This window comes from Grammomys surdaster, unplaced genomic scaffold, assembly GCF_004785775.1.
Source record: "Grammomys surdaster isolate TR1022 unplaced genomic scaffold, NIH_TR_1.0 693, whole genome shotgun sequence".
Classification (NCBI taxonomy): domain Eukaryota; kingdom Metazoa; phylum Chordata; class Mammalia; order Rodentia; family Muridae; genus Grammomys; species Grammomys surdaster.
Window position 1 is genome coordinate 287,185 of NW_021605112.1, and position 18,000 is coordinate 305,184.

General features: G+C 42.1%; 1 protein-coding gene and 1 pseudogene across 2 annotated transcripts in view; both read left to right on the forward strand.

Moving 5' to 3' along the window:
* Positions 1-2,418: 2,418 nt before the first annotated feature.
* Positions 2,419-2,784, forward strand: LOC114633514 (annotated as a pseudogene).
* Positions 2,785-7,380: 4,596 nt separating this feature from the next.
* Positions 7,381-18,000, forward strand: part of LOC114633512 (tripartite motif-containing protein 30A-like) — a 14,474-nt gene continuing 3,854 nt past the window's right edge. The window contains exons 1-5 of one of the 2 annotated variants that reach the window (XM_028782079.1): positions 7,381-7,552; positions 9,459-9,934; positions 13,249-13,344; positions 13,946-14,176; positions 17,168-17,190. In XM_028782079.1, the coding sequence (XP_028637912.1) occupies positions 9,515-9,934; positions 13,249-13,344; positions 13,946-14,176; positions 17,168-17,190 (770 nt within the window). In that variant the 5' untranslated portion in view covers positions 7,381-7,552; positions 9,459-9,514. Of the gene's footprint in view, positions 7,553-9,458; positions 9,935-13,248; positions 13,345-13,945; positions 14,177-17,167; positions 17,191-18,000 lie in introns of those variants that run through there. The other variant, XM_028782080.1, reaches the window with a different exon arrangement.

Consider the following 18,000-nt stretch of genomic DNA (forward strand, 5'->3'; position numbering starts at 1 on the left):
AGCATATAAAAGGTTTCCAATATGGTGTCTGCTAAATTTTTCTCCCCTTTGATGTGACCATAATAAAGTATCATTGCAACGACAAACACGTGTTGCCATGATGGTTTTGATACACTCCCAGCTTTCAGGAGACAGATACAGGAAGATTCCAGTGCATCTGAGGCCAGACTCAGTCACACAGGATGACCTTGCTTTGGTTTGGTTTGGTTTGGCTTGCTTTGTTTTTATGTTGAGGTTTACAATACATAACAATAGACCAAAACTCAACAACTTTAAAGGAGAATGTGCTAGGTTTTAGATAAGGGAGGAGATTCAAGAGAACACTGTAAAGTATTATTGGAGAATCAAAGTTTACTTAAATATTCATAATGACATAAACAGAGACAGAGAACACAGCATGAGTTGTGTTTCCCAGGGAAGCTGAGGTACCAGCATCAGAGAAGACTGGATAGAGGGATCTCTGCAGAGCATACAGACAGGCCACACTCTTCTTCTACCTTTTGACATGGAGGCTGAAATCTCAGAAGGAGCTTGCAGCCAGGGCAAGAGTCACAGCAATTAGGTAACACAAGAGATGGCAACCTCCCATGGAAACTCATTTAGGTTAGTATGGCTCCTGAAAGGCAGAAGACTCAGTCCACTTAGAACAGCTGTCTATGTGAGGAGAGTAGAGGAAGCACAAACAAGGGCAGCAAGTACATTCCATATTCTACCATCACATGCTTGCAGAGTATGCAGCAGCCCATTCAAAACCATCACCTTGCTTCAGTCATCAGGGAAGTGCAAATCAAAACTTCTCTGAGATTCCACCTCACACCAATCAGAATGGCTAAGATCAATGGCCCAGGTGACAGCAGATATTGACAAGGATGTGGAGAAAGAGAAACACTCCTCTACTGCTGGTGAAATTTCAGGCTGGTAAAACCACTTTGGAAATCAATCTGGCAGTCCCTCGGAAAACTGAAAATAGTTCTACCTAAAGACCCAGCTATATCACTCCTTGTCATATACCTAAAAGATACTCCAACATATCAAGGACACATGTTCCATTATGTTCATAGCAGCCTTATTTATAATAGCCAGAAGCTGGAGACAACCCAGATGGCCTTCAATAGAAGAATGGATCCAGAAAATGGGGTACACGTACACAATGGAGTTTGACTCAGCTATTAAAAACAATGACTTCATGAAATTTGCAGGCAAATTGATGGGGCTAGAAAATATCATCCTGATGAGGTAACCCAAAAGAAAAGAACGTACATGGTATGTACTCACTGATAAGTGGATAATAGCCCAAAAGCCCAGTGTACCCATGATACAACCCACAAACCATATGGAGCTTAAGAAGAAAAAAAGACCAAAATGTAGATGCTTCAATCCTACATAGAAGGGGGAAGAAAATAATTACAGGGGTAGAGACAGATAGAACCTGGGAGAGAGAGAGAGTAGATGAAGGGGGAAGATGGGAAGAATCAACTACTGGATGGGAAAGAAGTAAAGAGGATCAGGAAATTGACTATATATGTAGTAATAGGGAATGGGGACCTGGTGGTAGCCACTAGAAAGTCCCCTATGCCAGGGAAGCGAAAGGTTCCCAGAAACCAACAGAGATGACTTTAGCCGAAATATCCAACAAGGTGGAGATAGAACACCTTCGGTAGATAGGCATGGCCCCTAGTTGATGAATAGGGCCACCTACCCATCTAAAAATTTTTAAGCCAGAAATGTTCCTGTCCAAAGGAAAGACGGGAACAAAAAATGGAACAGAGCCTGAATGAAAAAGCTGTCCAGAGACCACTCTACCTAGGGATCCATTCCATCTGCAAATGCCAAATTCCCACACTATTGCTGATACCATGAAGCACTTGTTGACAGGAGCCTGGTATGGCTGTTCCCTAAGAGGTTATACCAGCACCTGGGAAATACAGATACAGATACTCACAGCCAACCATCAGACTGAGCCTGGAGACCACAATGGAAGAGCTAAAGGAAGGATTGAAGGAGCTGAAGGGAATTGCAGCCCCATAGGAAGAACAATATCATCTAACTGTACCACCCAGAGCTTCCAGAGACTAAACCACCAACCAAAGAGTATACATGAAGCAATCCATGGCTCCAGATACACATGTAGCAGAGGATGGGCTTATCTTACATCCATGGGAGGCAAGGCTCTTGGTCCTATGGAGGCCTGATTTGCAATCATAGGGGCATGCTAGAGCATTGAGGCAGGAGTGGATGAGTGGGTGGAAGAGTACCCTCATAGAGGCAGAGGAGATGGGGGAATGGCATGAGAGTTTGTAGAGAGGTAACCAGGTATCATTTCAAGTGTAAATGAATAAAATAATTAATTTTTAAATAGGAAAAGAAAAAATGAGTTTTTCTACTTACCAAACTATTTTCCACTGTTTGATTTCAATCATGCCTGAACTGGCCAAATCTACTCCAGGTACTAAAAAGGATTCCATAAAGGCTGTCACCAAGACACAAAAGAAAGACTTCAAGGAGCCCAAATGCAGCTGCAAGGAGAGCTAGTCTGTCTAAGTTGTAAAGCAGGTACACCCAGACACTGGCATCTCATCCAAGGCCATGGGCATCATGAAGTCGTTTGTCAATGACATCTTCCAGCTCTTTGTACACGAGGCTTCTCGCCTGGCACATTACCACAAGTGTTCTACAATCACCATAAATCCAGATGGCGGTGAGCCTCCACTGCCCGAAGAAGTGGCTAAGCACACCGTGTCCGAGGGCAACAAGACTGTCACCAAGGACACCTTAGCCAAGTAGAGTCCCAACCTGAATGAGGCTCTCGCTGGCTCTTTTGGACTTTAAAGGTTGTTGCAGTCACCCTCTCAAATCAGAAGGGAGCTTTGTTTTACATTTTGTTTTCCATTAGTTTCTAGTCCCTATGCCAGTTATTTTAAGGGACTTGGAAAAGGTGCACTTCAGAAGTTTTAAGCCTTTGTGGTTTTGAGTTTCCCTGTGGATACCTGGTTTCAGTTAGCTGTACCCTACTTAGTTTCTTAGTTTTCTTTTTAGACTAGGATAGTGGAGATGGCTCTCTGGGCCCTGCTTCCTTGTTGTATCTGGGTGCCTTTTATCTGCATTAACCAGTATAGTGCCAAGTTACCACAAGAATACTGCTCCTTTTCTCTCTGATCCCATGAAACAATCTTTCTAACCCACAAACTCAGTAATTAGCTTTATTCTGCCTGTCATGTCTCCATGAAAAGTTGTCTGAAGTTCCCTTTGCTTTCTTGTTTACTCTGTTTCTGGTCACGCTGGCCTGATGTTTTTTGTACCTCTAGAGCCCATCAATGTCTTACCCACAGCAGATGCTACTCTTTTAAATTACCTATTGAATTAATTTTTATGTCAATTCTGGGGCAGCCAGGGCCTTGTCCATTTGATGTTTATGATGACACTAAGGAATGGAAGTGTTTTGGGGATTCTTTTTCCGACTTTGCTTTAGTTATACTTTCTGTGGTGCCTGTTCTTGGTTACCAACCCAAGCAGCTGAGTATACCTGTGAAGAACTTTTTTTTTCTTAATTCTATAATTTGAAGTGAGAAGAACCATTTTTAATCTGGATCTTTTGAGGTGGGAAGATCAACCTTTTATCTGGTTTATATCTGCTGGCAGCTTCTGTTAAGGACATGGAAGAAAGAAGCTTTTCTTTGCTTGCTTGCTTGCTTGCTTGCTTGCTTGCTTGCTTGCTTGCCTGCCTGCCTGCCTGCTTGCTTGCTTGCTTGAGATAGCATATCTATTTCTTAACTGGCATTAAAGCCTACTTATTCAGGATTCTAGCATATACTGAAGACCAGCTGAGACATCCAGCCTTATAGACTGAACAACTACTGGATTACTAGAACTTCCTTTTGATAGACAACCATTGTGGGACTACCTGGGACCCAGTCCAGGGCTCTGCAAGATAGGCTATGGAGCAAAGAGTGAAGTTAATAGGAGCTAAATGGGTTAATCTACTGGCCAACCCATGGGCCAACGCCATCCACTTTTGTCTCCCTACCTGAAGACAACATCCTTGGTTTTCTTTTGTGGGGTGTAGCATACTGAATTTTTCCTTTGAAGTCTTGATTTTTGTCGGTGAAGATACTTAATGGTCTGATCACTTTTTCAATTCTGGTTTATGGGAAGGGTTCCGGGAGCTGATTGCAAGAGCTTTGTGAATCCAAGAAAGAATCTCAGACATAATCATAGATCAAATAAATCCTGTTTGCTGCATGTGCATTTTCAAGTGTATAGACACTGTTATTATCATTAATGTAGTTACCAATGTGTTTCAAAAAAGAATTAAAATATCTAGAGTATAAACTCAGAGATGCTCCATGGGATCCCTCTCTTCTATTAGAACTGAATGTCTATGCATATTGTACACAGTTAGGATCACACACAGTGTGGTGTTCAGTGTGGCCAGTGCTGTGCTCACCTGATCACCTTCATCCTTCTCTCTAAGGTCAGAAGGTGATGGCAGACCTGAAGGACAGTGTCTGATCTTTGGAGAGTTGGGAGTGGAATGCTGTCTGCAGAAAATGTTCATGCAGAACTATGTCATAGTCTGAGTATTTTATGATTTTAATACCCACGAAGGTCTTAGGAAAAAACAGAGAAGGCCTTGAGTAAAATGTGTGAAAAGCAAAGACATGGTGGCTCTTGTTTCTCATCCCTAAACTCAGGAGTTTGGGGAAAGAATATTCCCAGGAGTTGAAGACCATCCTAAACTTGTAGTGAGTTCTGGCCCAGGAGGAATATAGAGTAAATCCCTTCCTCAAAACAAATTGTAAAGGGTTTTACATAACTATTAACACTTCAGAAGGATGGGAACACCCTAAAAATATTTGTCAGCAATTGTGTCCACAGCAAGAACAACAGTAGAGGCTCATGACTTCATGGAGATGTGTAGTTTAGACTAGTGTTATAGCTAGTGATGGAGCACTAGCCCAGCATCCACAGGGCCAGGTTTCAATCCTTGAAACTCAAAGACTAAACTAAACAACAACAGCAAAAGCCCATGATCCCAGCACTGGAAAGGCTGAGGAACCTAGATCTCAGTTATGGTCAGGCTGGTATATACTTTGAGAGTATGTCTCAAAGGAAGAAGAGGAGAATGAAGACAAAAGAACATCAAATATGTGAAATAAATTCAAACTACAGGGTCATATCTGCTGTCACTCATCATGCCGTATTTCAGTAGACCTGAGAATGTAGGGAAATAATGAAAGAGGCAAACAGGAGTGGAGATGAGAGGTGACGGTGACTGCACAGGCTTCTCTATTGTTCCCTCACTCAACTAATTTTCTTTCTTTAATTAATTCTTTCTTTCTCCTTTTCTTTCTCCCTTCCTTCCTTCCTTCCTTCCTTTCCTTCCTTTCCTTCCTTTCCTTCCTTCCTTTCTTTTCTTTCTTTCTTTCTTTCTTTCTTTCTTTCTTTCTTTCTTTCTTTCTTCCTTTTCTCTCTTTGACAATTTTATGTATTTCCCATGCTGTCCTGATGTCAGTCACTATGGCTGAGGATGGACTTTGAGCTCCTGATCCTCATGCAGACAGCTGCAAAGCAGTGGGATCCTGTGATGGTTTGAATAAGAATGGCCCCAGAGGCTAATATATTTGAATACTTGGTTCTAAGTTAGCAGGACACTGTTCAGGAAAGGTTAGGAGGTGTGGCATTATTAGAGAAGGTATGGCAGGGTTGCCAGCTTTCAGGACTCAATAGATTCTGACCACCACCTCCATTCTCTCTCTGCCTCAGTTTTGTGTCAAGTTTGTGTCTCAAGTTGTGACTTCCCACTTCCTGCTCCAGCTCCATGTCTCCCTGACTGCTACCATGCTCCCCAGTGTGGTGATCATGGACTCTAACTCACTGGAACTGTGAGCCCCAAAGCACACACACTCCTTATAACTTGTCCCAATCATGTTGTTTATCACAATAGAAGAGAAAGGAAGACAGATGAGTGTGTCTGCACATCTGGTTTTGTACAGTGCTGAGGGTCCATCACAGGGCTCCATAATGCTGGCAGACACTAGGCCCAAAGAAGCCTATTCATAGCCCTACAGATTTCCAACTTATACTCAGGGAATGTTGCATCAGTATTACAGGTATTCAATACAAATCCTAAATCAAATGGGACCTCATGAGACATTCTGGTAAGGGACTCCTGGAAGGAGGGAAATGAATCAATTGATCAGATCATCACTGTGAAAGGACTAGGTCTCTTCAGCCACAGAATACATAATCTACAGAGACCATGGGGCAGCTGGCGAGCCCTCTGCAGCTCACTACACTATCTGCTGTGAGTGTGGTGAGGTGTTTCTGCATGGCTCTGCACATGACTTCTCCCCATCCTGTCCCTGCTGGGTGGGAAATCTTCCTCTGTGGCAGCTTCTCTGAACTGCAACTTCCTTCCTGTTCTCACCCTGCAAGAGTTCAGCTCCATGAGGGGGTCTGCAGCCCCATGGGGGGAGCAACAGTGCCAACTGGCCAGACTGCCCTCCCCCCACCCCCCGGAGCTCTTGGGGACTGGACCACCAACCAAAGAATATACATGGAGTGACCCATGGCTCAGTCCACCTATGTGGCAAAGGATGGCCTTGTTGCACATCAGTGGGAAGAGTGGCCCTGGCCCTAAGGGTGTTTAATGCCCTAGTGTAGTGGAATGCTAGGGGTAGAAGACCTGAGTGGGTGGCTGGGTGGGGAAGCACCCTCATCAATTCAGGGGGAGGGGAAAGGGATTGTAGGTTTCTGAAGCAGAGACCTGGAAATGTGAAAATATTTGAAATGTAAATTTAAAAAAATCTAAAAGAAAAAATTCCCTTTAAAAAGAGAGAGAGAGAGAGAGAGAAAAAGAGAGAGAGAGAGACAAAGAGAGAGAGAGTCCAGCTGCAACCTCAGAGGAACACTGCAGCTTTCTGTCCCTAGCCTTATTTTTCCTTCCCTTTGGGCCACACCTGCCATCAAGGCAACCAGCCAGGAGCTTAGGTGCAGGAGAAGCCACGGGAAAGGCTTTCTTTACATTACTGGCAAATTTCCAGATGGTCGGGGAATTTTTGGTTGATTGTATCATGAGTCTGAACAAGTGACATAACAAGTTCCCGCAGATCTGGAAAAATGTCCCAAGCTCCTGGAAGGCAGAGCTGACCCAAGGTGACTTACTCTTTATGGTGGTAAAACCCTAGCAAATGATGTGGCACCATCCCATTGGTTGGTAGTTCGGTAGTTTCTTTTTCCCCAGTTCTAACTCTCAAAGGCAACTGACTCCCTCTGGTGGTAAAACCCCAGTTAATGATGTGGTACCACCCCATTGGTTGGTAGTTCTGTAGTTTCTTTTTCCCCAGTTCTAACCCTCAAAGTCTTAACTTTCATTTCTCGTCTGGCACACCCGAGGACCAACATAGTTAGCTGAATTCTCAGGACTTAGACACTGGCTTGTGTTTGTTCCCCTCCACAGATTCTGGGTCTCTTGGTTGGAAACTGAAGGTGTGAGTTAATTTTCAACTGAACAGTTTCGAGGAATTTAGAGGAAAACACAGTCTCTTCTCTGGTGAGTTTAAGTTGAAATGGAGAAGGGGTGAGGGTTGGAGGGGAACTGCTGGCTTCCTGCTGAGTATTCTGGGGATGAGGAGCCAGAGAGAGGGTAGACTTGAGGAAGACAGTCTATGAAATATTGTGTTGGAGTTTTGGTAGGAATTGCATTGAATCTGTATATTGCTTTTGGTAAGATGGCCATTTTCACTATGTTATTCCTGTCTATTTACGAATGTGATAGATCTTTCTATCTTCTGATATCTTCTTCAGTTTGGTTCCTTAGGCACTTGATATTCTTTACATGCACATGTTTCACTGGCTTGATTAGGCTTACACTAAGATATTTTATATTATTTATGGCTATTGAAAATGGTGTTATTTCCAAAAGTTCTTTCTCACAGGCTGAGCTTCTAATTTCCTTATCATGTTATCTTGCTATCTTGACTATTCTATATGGAATATTACATATCCATCTTTACTGAGCCCATTGGCTTTTTTCATGTGTAAAGAGTCTCTTAATTGCATTCCTTCTTCTAATTTTATTTTGTCAATTTGCATTTATTCCAAGCACTTGCCCTGCTGTGATAAGTAGGGATGACAAAAAATAAGTGCGCTTATCTGATACATGATTTTAAAGAAGAGACATTCCATTGCTCTAAATTTGTTATGAGATTAGCGGTAGGCTTTTCATTTATGACTTTACAGTAGTGAAATTTATGTCTATTTTATAGACAATTTTAGAGATTTTATTACTGAAAAAATATATTTTTCAAATATTTCTCAGGCAAAGAATGGTAAGAATTTCTTTTGAGATTGGTGGTATGGTCAGTAACATAAAGTATCTCTGTAGGGGTGGGTGTACTGGAACTCACTCTATAGACAAGGAAGACCTTGGACTCATGGATCTGCTTGCCTTAAAGGTATTCACCATCACCTGGCCAACAGGAGTCTCTTGCCTTCAGTTTGTCAGTGTGGTATGGTTTGTCCATTGGTTTCTCATGCTGAACTAATATTACATGTTATTGGGACAAATGTGTGTATTTTTAAAACTAACTTTTGATGGAATCTTGATCTCAGTATCATGGTAACATACATACTGAGGGTCACACATTAATGTTTCTTGGCAAATTTCTAGACCAAGATAAAATCTTGCCATTTAAAGACAAAAGATTCCTCAGAGCCCCCAAGTATCTGGGAGCATAATTCCACATACCCTTTCTTTGGGCTACCAGTTGTGTTCTAGTAGTCACACTTTTTTCTTTGGTGACCTCTATGGGTTAGAGCAGGCACCTGTGAAGAAGACTCCACAGGATGATTTTTATACCTTTTCAGTGTATGGAAGACAAATGACGCTCTTAAGTGACCATCTCTATACACCTAGCACAGGAATTAATGTAACCATGTGATCAAACACATGGATAGTCTTTTATTAGATGACAATCAGAGAAATCATTGCATATGTGCATCGGGATGTGGGGGTGTTTACACTCTATGCCAGCATCAGCTCTTTCTGGTATGAAACTGGCAATAAGAGGGTCAGAGTGAGTCTCACTGACAAGTGCTGAGAGTAGAGGAGTGGCCAGAGGTATGAGAGGTTTGGTGCTTTAGACTCTGAAGATGGTGCCTGGGAAAGACAGGGAAGGATAGAAGGGAGGCTACACAAGGCTGTTGACAGTAAACTCTTTCTACTCTTCTGTAAAAGGAGATAACATTCCTGTACATGAAATTTGTCCTTTTGGATGACCTAAAAGTACAGTACTTGAAGTATGACAAAGCACTACTTGCTATGTCACCAAACCTCCTTCCATATTTCTTCCTTTGTTCTTTTAACTTGTCATTATAGTCTTTCCTTGGCCTCTGCACAGGGTTCATTCTGATCCTCCATATCTTATTTGCTTCTTATCCTGATCCATATTACACAGGCACCAGTGCAGTAGTGAGAAGAGTCAGGAGAGACAGACACAGGATCACAGCAACCATGGCCTCATCAGTCCTGGAGATGATAAAGGAGGAGGTGACCTGTCCTATCTGTCTGGAGCTCCTAAAGGAACCTATGAGTGCTGACTGCAACCATAGCTTCTGCCGAGCCTGCATCACACTGAACTATGAGTCCAACAGAAACACAGAAGGAGAGGGCAACTGCCCTGTGTGCCGAGTTCCTTATCCATTTGGGAATCTGAGGCCTAATCGACATGTGGCCAACATAGTAGAGAGGCTCCAGGAGTTCAAGTGCATCCCAGAGGAGGAGCAGAAGGTGAATATCTGTGTACAACATGGAGAGAAACTCCAGCTCTTCTGTAAGAAGGACATGATGGCCATCTGCTGGCTTTGTGAGCGATCTCAAGAGCACCATGGTCACCAGACAGCTCTCATTGAAGAGGTCAACCATGAATACAAGGTAAGGAGCAGAGGTATACAGGAAATAAAGCAAAAAACAGTAACAGATGGAAAACCTCCACTTTTTCTGACAGGGTACTTACCTGAGCATCATACACTCAGAACTAAATATATCACTCTATACTTTTACATTTTGACTCCTAAAAAGACATGGTGATTTATTTCACTTAAGCATAATATAATATGCCTGGGCTGCAGTTACTAAGATACAAAAAAAGAATACTTTGGAGCTTCTTCTTTAAATTGAGTTTATGTGAAAGAAACCTAAATGAGCAGAAGAACATCTGCTGATTTATTCTGTGTTTATATCCTTTCAACGTTAATGTCAGATTCATTCAAAGGACCTAACATGCTGTCTAGTGACTTGCAACAATGGGATTAATAAACATGACACATAGCAGTGAAGAGAATATGCATGTGGCAGCTGAAACATCAGGGAAGAGGGAAAGCTGTCCATAATGAGAAACAGAGCAGCAAGTTCGTGCTTGATCTTTGTTTTCTGTTGTTTGTTTCTGAGACCAAAAATAAATTCACACAGACTGTGGCTGCATGCATATGAGCTGTATCAGATGAGATGCTGGAACAGGAAAAAGTGGATGTATGACCCACCCCTAACCCAGAAGCAGTCTGTAACTGATAACTACTTGAAATAAAAAATTACTTTCATCCAAGGGAGTCATACTGGGGAAATAAACCATTCTTAAGGAAAGTCACATGCCCAGCAATAGACTGATAGCCAAAACAATTGCACAAAGCCATTTTAGGAGGTTCTTTCTCTGATAATGTTGTCAGGGCTTTTTTCCCCCCTTTTTCAGTTTATAAGCTTATAGGTTCTTTGCTTTTATATCATAGCTTCTGTTTTTATGAGATTCCCATGTGGTCAAAACATATGTTCTGTGTCTATATGTATTTCTTGTGATTCTTTATTTAGCTCCTTTTATTGAGTTTGTTTTGTCATATTCCAATGTGTTTGTTTTTTATTTCTCTTATTATATTTTCTTTTATTCTGTTATTTCTATATGTCTCTTTTTTCCTTTTTTTAAAAACTATTTATTAGTCCTTTGTGAATTGTACATCATGTACTCCAACCCCAATCATCTCTACCTCCTTTCACACCTGCCTTCATCCTTGCAATCTCCCCACTAACACTGAAGAAAAGTCATTGTGAATGTTTGGTGTGTCACACTGTGTCCTATGGTATACCCTTTAGTCCACTATTCTTTGCTTGCAAATATTCATTGCCACAAGTCATTGGTCTGTTCTGAGTCCTCTGGCTTCTGTTACATTATCAATACTAGAACCTCACTAGGACTCCTCTCAGATATCCTGCTGTTGCCCTGTGTCATGGTGATTCTGTGGTTTTGAATCTGTAGGACTGGTCCCTTCTTGGTCTCTAGCAGTACATTGATGGGGTAGACATTGCAGTAGGGCAATTCTAAGCCCTAGGTTTTGGACTGAGCAGTATCTGAGCTCTCACACACCTGCAAGTTCTCTCACACCTTTGAGGCCCACTCACCAGCAATCCCAGTAACCAGGATCAGCTCTACCCTGCTGAGGAATAGGGCCTGCTCTCCCAAGTTTTTCAGCTGGTGAGAGACATGATCAGTTCTCACCTTTTCATGTCCCTGGTGCCAGTTCTCCTAACTTCCATAGAAGACAAGGGATAAGGGGAGGAGGGTGTCTCTCCCTTGTCTGCACCACTGCCCAGCAGACAAGAGGGAGAGCCCTCCTGCATTCACACCCTTAGGTCCAGCTAACCTGTAGCCCCTACAACCAGGGCTAGCTTTACTGTGCTGCCCAATCGTTGTGCTCTCCTGAGTGCTGCAGCAGTTGAGGGGCAGGACCAGCTCTCCTGTTCTCTGTGACTCAGGGCCAGCTCTCCTGCTTGATGTACTTGTCAAGGTTTGAGGGTGGGGGTGGGCATCTCTCCATTCCCTATGCTGTCACACAGCAGACAAGTTACAAAGCCTTCTCTGCCACACTCACACCCTCAAGGCCTGCTCACTGATACCCCATCATCAGGGTCAGGTCTACTATGCTGCCCAAGTGAGGTGCAGGGCCTGATCTCCCAAGTCCTGCAGTAGATAAAGAACAGGGCCAGCTCTCCTGTTCTGAATAACTCTGGGCCAGCTCTCCTGCCTCCCAAAGATAACAAGGGGTGTATAATGGGGGTTGGAGCTGAGAGGTATCTGTACCTTGCCTGTGTCACCTCTCAGTAGTCAATTGGTAGAGCCAGCTCTCCCAGCTAACACCCTTAGGTCAGCTCACCCAGTCCCCTGCCACCAGGATGTCTACCATGCTATTCAGGAAAGGTCTACTCTCCCAAGTGCTGCAGAGAGCAGGTGCCTCATTGTTTTCTAGCAGGAGCCACAAGGCTGTGGATATTGATGGGAGGGGAGGGGAGGTGCTGAGGAACAAGGAGGAGTAATGAGAGGGAAAAACTTAATCAGAATGTATTGTATGGGGCTAGAGAAGTGACTCAGCACTTAAGAGCAAGAGCTTTTCTTGCGGAGGTCCTGAGTTCAATTCCCAGCAACCACATGATGTCTCACATCCATCTATGATAGGATCTGATGCTTCTTCTGTTATGCGGGCATACAAGCACAGAAAGCACTCATATACTTGAATAAACAAGTCTTTTTTAAAAGATGCCTTGATAAATAAATAAAAGATTAAATTAAAAAGTTGCCTTTAAATATATATTGTATGAAAAGTCTATTTTCAATGAAAGAAAGATTCTTAACTACAAAAAATGCAATTAGAAAGAAAAATAAGGAAAAGAAAGAAGAATGTTCACATGCCCAATGTTGTTGCTCAGGGTTTTATCCCATAGTCCTGGCAGCAGATGCTCATGGATCTCTGAGTTGCAGGAGTATACTTGTCTACACAGTAACTACAGGCAAGCCAAGACTGCACAACATGACCCAGGTTTTTTTTTAAATACTTCAGGTGTCAAATAATATGACATTGTAGAGCATGTGATGTATATATATACTTATGATCAGAAAGCTAACAAAAGTTTCCTGGTTCTCTGATGCTGGAAGAAAAGTAAAAGCTTTCTACTGAGTAGGATGACTGACTTAGGGAGATTTCTGTCTTTGTACAGGTGAGATGGGTATAAAATACAAAAGTCAATTGAGCCCTAGACTTTTAAGATTTATATACTTTATATGCATAAATATTGATACAAGTTTTTAAAAAGAGAACAGTCTTAGGCTTCTTGTCTTTCCAGACCTTGTCTTTCTTGGCCTTTGCTTAGGAACAGCAGTCCTAGTAATCATACAGCTTGACTCTACTACAATTCCTTTCTCACAGGAGAAGCTGCAGGCAGCTCTGCAGAAGCTGATGAAAAATGAGAAGAGATGTGATGAATGGCAGAATGACCTTCAACAGCAGAGAGCTGACTGGAAGGCAAGTGGGGACCCTTCCTAAGGGAGTCAGCCTGATACCTGGGAGGGACCTGGTCAAGAAGCTCCTGGGGTCTTAACTTCCTGAGAGTTGATGGGGCCAAGAGGCCTTGATTACTCCTCCCTACTGTTTCCCCTGGAACTGGAGATGCAGATTCTGTCTATTACAACTGAGCTGGGCTCTGTGAGGAGCTGGCACCATGGACTGTGCTTGGTCAGAATGACTGCTGGGTGCTACTCCTGTGGTGCCTTCTGAAACTCCAATTGTTGGAAATGTGCTTGGGAACAGGCCACAGTTCTATTCTCAGGGTTTAGCTTCTCTTAAAGGTTCAGAGATGGAATGAGGACAATTGCAGGCAGGAACAAATACCTTAGACAGCTGTTTAAAAACTGAGCCACATCCAGTCATTGCAATTTGGCTCATGTGGCCTTGGTAAAAGTGACCTAAGATCTTGGTTTTGGAATGTACTGAATAGACATTAAAAAGAAGACACACGCTTCCCTAAGTATCCCTTCCCTTTCCCAAGCTCAAGTCCCTGTCAGCTCTCTATCTCCTGGTCCTATTTGGACACACTGAATTCCTCTCTCTTTTCTTACCCATGAAGAACCAAATACAGAGGGATATAGAAAATGTTCAGATGGAGTTTAAAGGACTGAGAGACTTCCTGGACTCCAAGGAGAATGAGGCACTTCAGGAGCTGAATGAAGAGGAGGAGGATGTTATGGAAAAGCTGAAAGAGTCTGAAAATGAGCTCGAGCAGCAGAGACAGTGGGTGAAAGATCTCATCTCAGATGTGGAGCATCAGTTGGAGCTCTCAACCATGGAAATGCTGCAGGTGAGGCTACATGAGATCTCAGTGTCTGAGAGTCAGGGGACAGGAAGCCATTGCCCTCCCTCTCTGCTGCTGTGTTCTTCCTGGTGATAACAGGGGGATCTTTCTTTAGTCTTTGCTCAATCAGATTCCGAGGCTGGAGGAACTGTTGCATGCATGAATATCAAGAGGGAATGGCATTTTATTGTTTTCTCAGGTACAATACCAAACCTAAAGCTTGGAGAAAAGAGCTGTGCGATCATGGGTAGTTATTATTGGGGCCCAGGAGTTGAACCACAAACAACACGAACATAGATATCAATCAGACAGGGATAGTTCTTGAGCAATCATCCAAGGACTAATCAATGAAAGCCGTAAACCAGAATCTGGAACTGATCAAGATCATGAGTCTGAATTTTACAAGGCTTTTATGCCTGAAATCCACAAATATCTGTGACAAGTTATTCCACTAATCAGGATTTGGGTTTAGGGGACATCCTTAGGAGCATGTCTTTGTTATACACTTATACTGTTCTCACTGGTTGGGGTATTCAGTTGTGGCAGGGGACTTGCCTTCCCTAACATTCAGGTCTTAACTTGCCATCCAGCATGTCAGTTACCCGTGTGCATCTCTCTCTTCCAAGTAAGATGTCAGTTACCACAAAGTTATTGTGAACCTAAAACTTTACTCGACCCCCATTTAAAATGCAAGTCTTATTTCAAATGGCTTTTTATATTGGTGCAGATATCGTAGGTTGGAGTCTATCCCAGGAGCAGCTTATAAAGGCAAACCATAAAACTTATACATAAACAGGTACAGGAAGTTCTGCTAGGCAATAAAGTCTGGTCCAAGCTTATTGTGGCTAACTACACAAAGGAATTCTATCTGACTTCTGTTGTGATTGCTTCCCAAGAAAAAAAAACCAAAGCACATAACATAAAATGCACTCAACTTGGAAATGAAAAGTTTCCGTGTAATACCACATGGAAAGTTTCTTTGTGATATTAGTAACAGCATAAAATCACTGCTTAGATAGGCAGCAGTTACCTAGGCCTTAACAGTTAATACCCTTTTGTATATCTAAGCATGTGTGAAGCACGTTTTTAACTGTTGAATTAGTCACTTCATCAGAATTTGAAAATAGTAGTTACTTCCTCATCTGAAGATTTGAATCCTTTACCCCCACTGCCTCTGATTTCAGTGGGACTGGGACTTGTTATAGGGATACGATCCAGGAACTCAGAGAGGTTTCCATGCCTCTGTCTCCCAGTGGTTGATATGAAAAGTGGCTTCGTTATCTATAGAGGCATAAACTTGTAGTGTATTTGATCTCTATCACATCTTTAAATAATTTATACCAAAGTCATATTCTCATTGTAAATATTACTGTGGGAATTTGGGGGTTTTTTATTGGAATTGTCAGTCTTGTAGACCTTGGAGGTTCTAGAAATTTTTCATAACACCTTTGATTTCTTTGTTTCCATTGTGTTAATTTAATTACAACTGAAAATATTCATATTAATAGAATTATGCATTTATGCCTAAACTGAGCTAGTTCATATACATACAAACCTCAACCAACATGCTTCACAATCTTGAAACTTTATCCTTTGACTAATGAATCTGGCCATTTTTCTCTACCTCCAAGCCCTGAGGACCCCCATTCTGATTCTTATTGTTGTGAGATTAAATATGTGTACATGATACATATTTGGATAGTATCATTTAGTGTTTTTTTTTTCCAGCTGGCTTAGTATAATATAAATTCTCTGAGTTCAGACAAGTTATGAGAAAAGACAATATTTCTTGCTTTTAAACATCTAATATTTTAATATATGCTGATCATGTCATTTTTATTGGATATTTTATTTACATTTCAGATGTTATCCCCTTACTCCATTTCCCCCCTGTCCAGGGACCCTCAATCCCATCCATCCTCCTCCTGCTTTTATGAGGATGTGCTCCCACCCACCCACCCCCACTCCCACCTCCCCACCCTCAAATTCTCCCACACTTGGTGTCCAGACTTCATGGGACCAAGGATCTCCTCTCCTGTTTATGCCCGACAATGTCATCCTCCCCTACATGTACAGCTGGGGCCATGGGTCCCTCTCTATGTGCTCCCAGGCTGGTGGTTTAGACCCTGGGAGCTCTGGTTGGTTGGTATTGTTGCTCTCCTCATGGGGCCGCAAATCCTTTCAGCTCCTTCAGCTCCTTCTCTCTAACTCCTCCATTGGGAACCCCCCATGGTCAGTTCAATGGTTAGCTGTGACCATCCAACTCTGCATATGTCAGACTCTGCCAGACCTCTAAGGAGACAGCTATATAAGACTACTGTCAGCATGCACTGTTGTCAGTAAGCTGTTTTCCTTCTCTCAATGTGAGATCCTGGAGAAATTCCAGTTTCATTGGAATCATAGTTTCAACAGTTTGGTAGTCAAATTGAGAGACACACATATCTCTTTTGATCAGCTTCTTTCCTGATAGGCCAATTACAGAGTCTGAAGAAAAGCAGAGGATCAGGTAAAAGTGGGGTGATGTTAGCAGAGATCTAGTTAGTGGGTTTTAAGAATTAAACATTCTAAGCCCCTAGTCTTTTCGGATTCCTCAATATTAATATATCAAATCATGTTTAAATGATTAAAATAATTTGGAATTTGGCTTCTCATACGTATGAGTTTCCAGTGAGGTAATGGATACCTAACACATAGCATAAGAAAGATCATGTGTCTATTTGTTAAACAACATGCACATAAAAACCTATGTAAGCATTCAAACTACTGTTTCTTTATCTTTAGTCTCCAATGCCTGGTAGTATAAGACAGGAAGAGTCCATTAGTTCACATATAAGTCAAATAAAGAGCCATGAACTGTATTTATATCATGTATTGGGAAACTGTGAGTAACTGATTTGATTCTCTTTTGACTTTGTCTCTTCAGCCATTAAGAATGTAACCAGGATTTCAAGAACATAAAGAACATGTCATTAACTGTGTTTTCTTCCTTCTCCCTAGGGTGTAAATTATATCCTGAGAAGGTATGTCTGGGCTGATAGGGAAGAATAGCCATATTGTGTGGTGAGAATTATTTTATATTCAATTAGAATAAATATCTCTGGAATTTTGCTAAATTTACTACTAAATGGTATTCTGACGTTTTAGTAGGAAGGGGAGGAGAATGGCAGGGTCTGAGCATTTTGTAGCTATTGAGAAAAGATTAGATTCTGTTTTTAAGGACTGGGTTATGGAGATCTATTGAGCTAGATCCGTAGTGAGAAGAACCAATTGGACCTACAGGTGCTTTTGGACTCCTAGTGCATACATCATCTGTCCATGCTGTGGGTTTGTATCTAGCTCTGGATCTGCAGGTAATGAGTGCAGATAGGTAGCTCTGTGTCTGCAATGTTCACAAAGTTGTAAAGTGCTACTAATTCCAGAGTATTTGTGTACTTCTCCTGGCTATAGAGGAGATCCAGATTTCCTTTTTGGTTGCACTTAGATTTTTTTTAAAAAGAGACTTGACGGAACACGATTTCAACAGTGGTGACAGCATGTATCACAAGACTGTGAAGTGTCACATCACAGCTGTCAGCATTAGACTCCATCCTAAAATATGGAGCCTATGTCAGCCTAAGTGTGGTTTTCCTATCCCCTTATCCAAATTTTGTCATCTTAATGAGAGAACTTGAAAAGTAGATTCTGGCTGACAGTGTCCTCATTGACAAAAGTGTTTGAAGTCTTGGCTTTCTTTAAATGGCTTTCTCACACTTTTGACTATTATACCAGATTCTTGAAAAACTTCCTTCCTTCCTTCCTTCCTTCCTTCCTTCCTTCCTTCCTTCCTTCCT